This window comes from Olea europaea, unplaced genomic scaffold (assembly GCF_002742605.1).
Source record: "Olea europaea var. sylvestris unplaced genomic scaffold, O_europaea_v1 scaffold1461, whole genome shotgun sequence".
NCBI classification, from domain to species: domain Eukaryota; kingdom Viridiplantae; phylum Streptophyta; class Magnoliopsida; order Lamiales; family Oleaceae; genus Olea; species Olea europaea.
The window spans coordinates 120,896-123,431 of record NW_019232161.1 but is presented as its reverse complement, the minus strand read 5'-3'; the positions used below and the strand labels follow the sequence as shown (position 1 = coordinate 123,431).

General features: G+C 38.9%; 1 protein-coding gene across 1 annotated transcript; it reads right to left on the bottom strand.

The window, feature by feature from the left end:
- Positions 1 to 1,535: 1,535 nt before the first annotated feature.
- Positions 1,536 to 2,534, bottom strand: LOC111376147 (the record flags this gene model as incomplete). Its single annotated transcript, XM_022999088.1, has 1 exon — positions 1,536 to 2,534. A coding segment is annotated over one exon (804 nt), but the record flags the coding sequence as incomplete, so codon positions are not given.
- Positions 2,535 to 2,536: the final 2 nt, after the last annotated feature.

Genomic DNA, 2,536 nt, shown 5'->3' with positions numbered 1-2,536 from the left:
GTTGATCTTAGTCTTCGTCCCCACCACCACCTCCACTCCTATCCCATTGGATTCCAACTAACAAAAGACTTTTGACAATTAATGCTTGACATGGTTGAATAATAATGCACAAGAATTTAAATTGTTTAGGATAAAACCTGAATGGTGTTCCCTTTATACCGTGTGTGAAAAAGTCCTTCAACTTTAAATCAAATTTCGTTAGTTCTCTAACTTTATAGGGTGAACCCCATTTGCCTTAAAAGGAATTCTAAAAAAATTACTTACGGATGTCCTATGTGGACAATATAAAGATGATGTGGCTTCTCATCGTACGTGATTTTGATTTCTAATGTGCCAATAAGGATAAAAGCACATATTTTTCTAAATTGCTTTCACTCTTCAAGTGCAACAAAAACTTATTTCCTTTCAATAAGTTGTGTCATATTATCCTTGTTGTTGTATTAGGTGTCAAAGTAACATCAAATAGGAAGATAATTTGAGAGAATTCTTTTCAGAGGCTAGCATGTTCATGATCTCAAGTTAATGAACTAACAACGTTTGATTTAAAGTTTTGAAACATTTTTCGTACACGAGGTAAAGTCTAGGGAAAATTCACTTTTTTCATCCATTTAAATTCATTTTCTTGAACAGTACTATAGACTCCATATTATGCCAACAATAGAAAAATTTGTGGTAGCAGATTCTGGCTCAGATAATCTTGTTAGGCCACATTCATCTTTCAGCATTGAAGCTTGAAGTCAGCCCACCCAACCGCACAATCTGTACAATATATGATCTATGCACACTTGTGTGATAGATTGGATGCCAACCCACAAAAAAAAAAAAATTTGGTAATTAAAGCTCTAGGTGGGTTCATTACTCATTCCCCTTGGCCAGAATGATGCAGAGATGACCTCTACCATTCTTGGCCTTGAAAGTTTTCCCAGTAGGTACACTAAATGTCAACTTGTATTAATTGATGTAGGTACAAGTGCCAGCCACGTCTCAGCTAAGAATCTGATGTGGCCACTGATTTGTGAACCATAATTTCTGCCAAATTACAATGATGAAGTTGTTTTGAATTAGATTATAGGGTGTCAAAATGTCTGGAGCCACACACTTCAGGACAGCCCAGATCTTTTAAACATGGGATGGCCGCATGCCGATGTCTGAGTCTTGTAGTCAAGCTCTCTTCATTCTATAGGTGTTAATCGACAAGTTTCAATGCCTGCTAATTTGAAATTCTAGAAGTGTCAACTTATTACTGCTGTTAAGTGAAGCTTCTAAATAACACTTGACATGTTCAATGTATCAAACCAGTCAATGCTCCATCAATATGTGTTCTAGGATTACGAATCTATGATATTCTTGCTTCTAAGTCAGGATCTTAATGCCTTTGGTGGAAATTCAGCAAATTTCTTGCCTAGAAAGGCAATCGTGCAGGCAAACAAGTAAAGCGTGACCATCAATTCAAGAATAAATTGAGGCATTCACTATGTATTGAGGACAATGATTTATTGTGAATAATGCTTTACTTTGATTAAAGAAACAAAACCGACTCGAATCCATCCACAATACATCATTGAGTTCAGAACTGCAGTTTCTACATGTAATATTAACCAGCAGTATGATAAACATAACCCTGAACCAAAATCATTCCACATTTCAAATACAAATTCACTCAAAAATTTGATATACGAGATCATGAACTGCAGAAAGCAACTTTATTCGTGGCCTAAGTTCGAACTGTGTTAATCATGACTATTTGGGCGTCTAGTGGAATCAAGACCGTCTGTCCTTGTGCGTACAATCCTACAAAATACTTCTCTTACTTGGCGCTCTAATGGATCCAATCCGTCCTTTACAGCTCCATACACTCGCCTTAATTCCCGAATTCTCTCCTTTATCTCTCCCTCCTTCAACTCGTTCAAAGGGAAATGAACAGAATCCGTTGACTCATTCATGTGTTGTGCACATTTCTCAATCAAGCGAATCTCCTTCAACAGTCCACAAGAATTTCTCCTGTCCCTTTTTCGCGACTCCTCCAAAATCCTCTCGTGGAGTGAGATGATTGGAGTACTCCAAACGAACTGTCTAGTCATCGAAAAATGGCTCTGAAGGCCACGGTCTTGACAAGGGATCGCAGCCACGAGAGCCCACATCACGAAAAAGAGCACATAGTTCATCGTAAAAACGGCCACATTTAGTCCATTGGTGGCTAAAATCTCATTGGCCCGAGGAGCAACCAAGTTATTCCCAATTGCTTGCAACTGCCTAGCGGCAGACCAAGAATGCGAAACACTCCAAGAGAGCGATCGAAAATGGCCTAAGGATTTAATCTCCTTCGCCACATTATTGGGCCCAAAAGATCTATTTCTATGCGCTAGAGTCGTATTTGATTCTTTCTCATCAAGCATTCCGATAGCCAAGTCGGTCAAGGCCTTTTTAGCACGTCGAATTTGGCCTTCTCCAAGGGCCCTCTGATTGTCCAGTGCACACAAAACAATCTCCAATTGCATCTGCCATTGCTTAATCTTCTCAATCCCATCCCTAATCG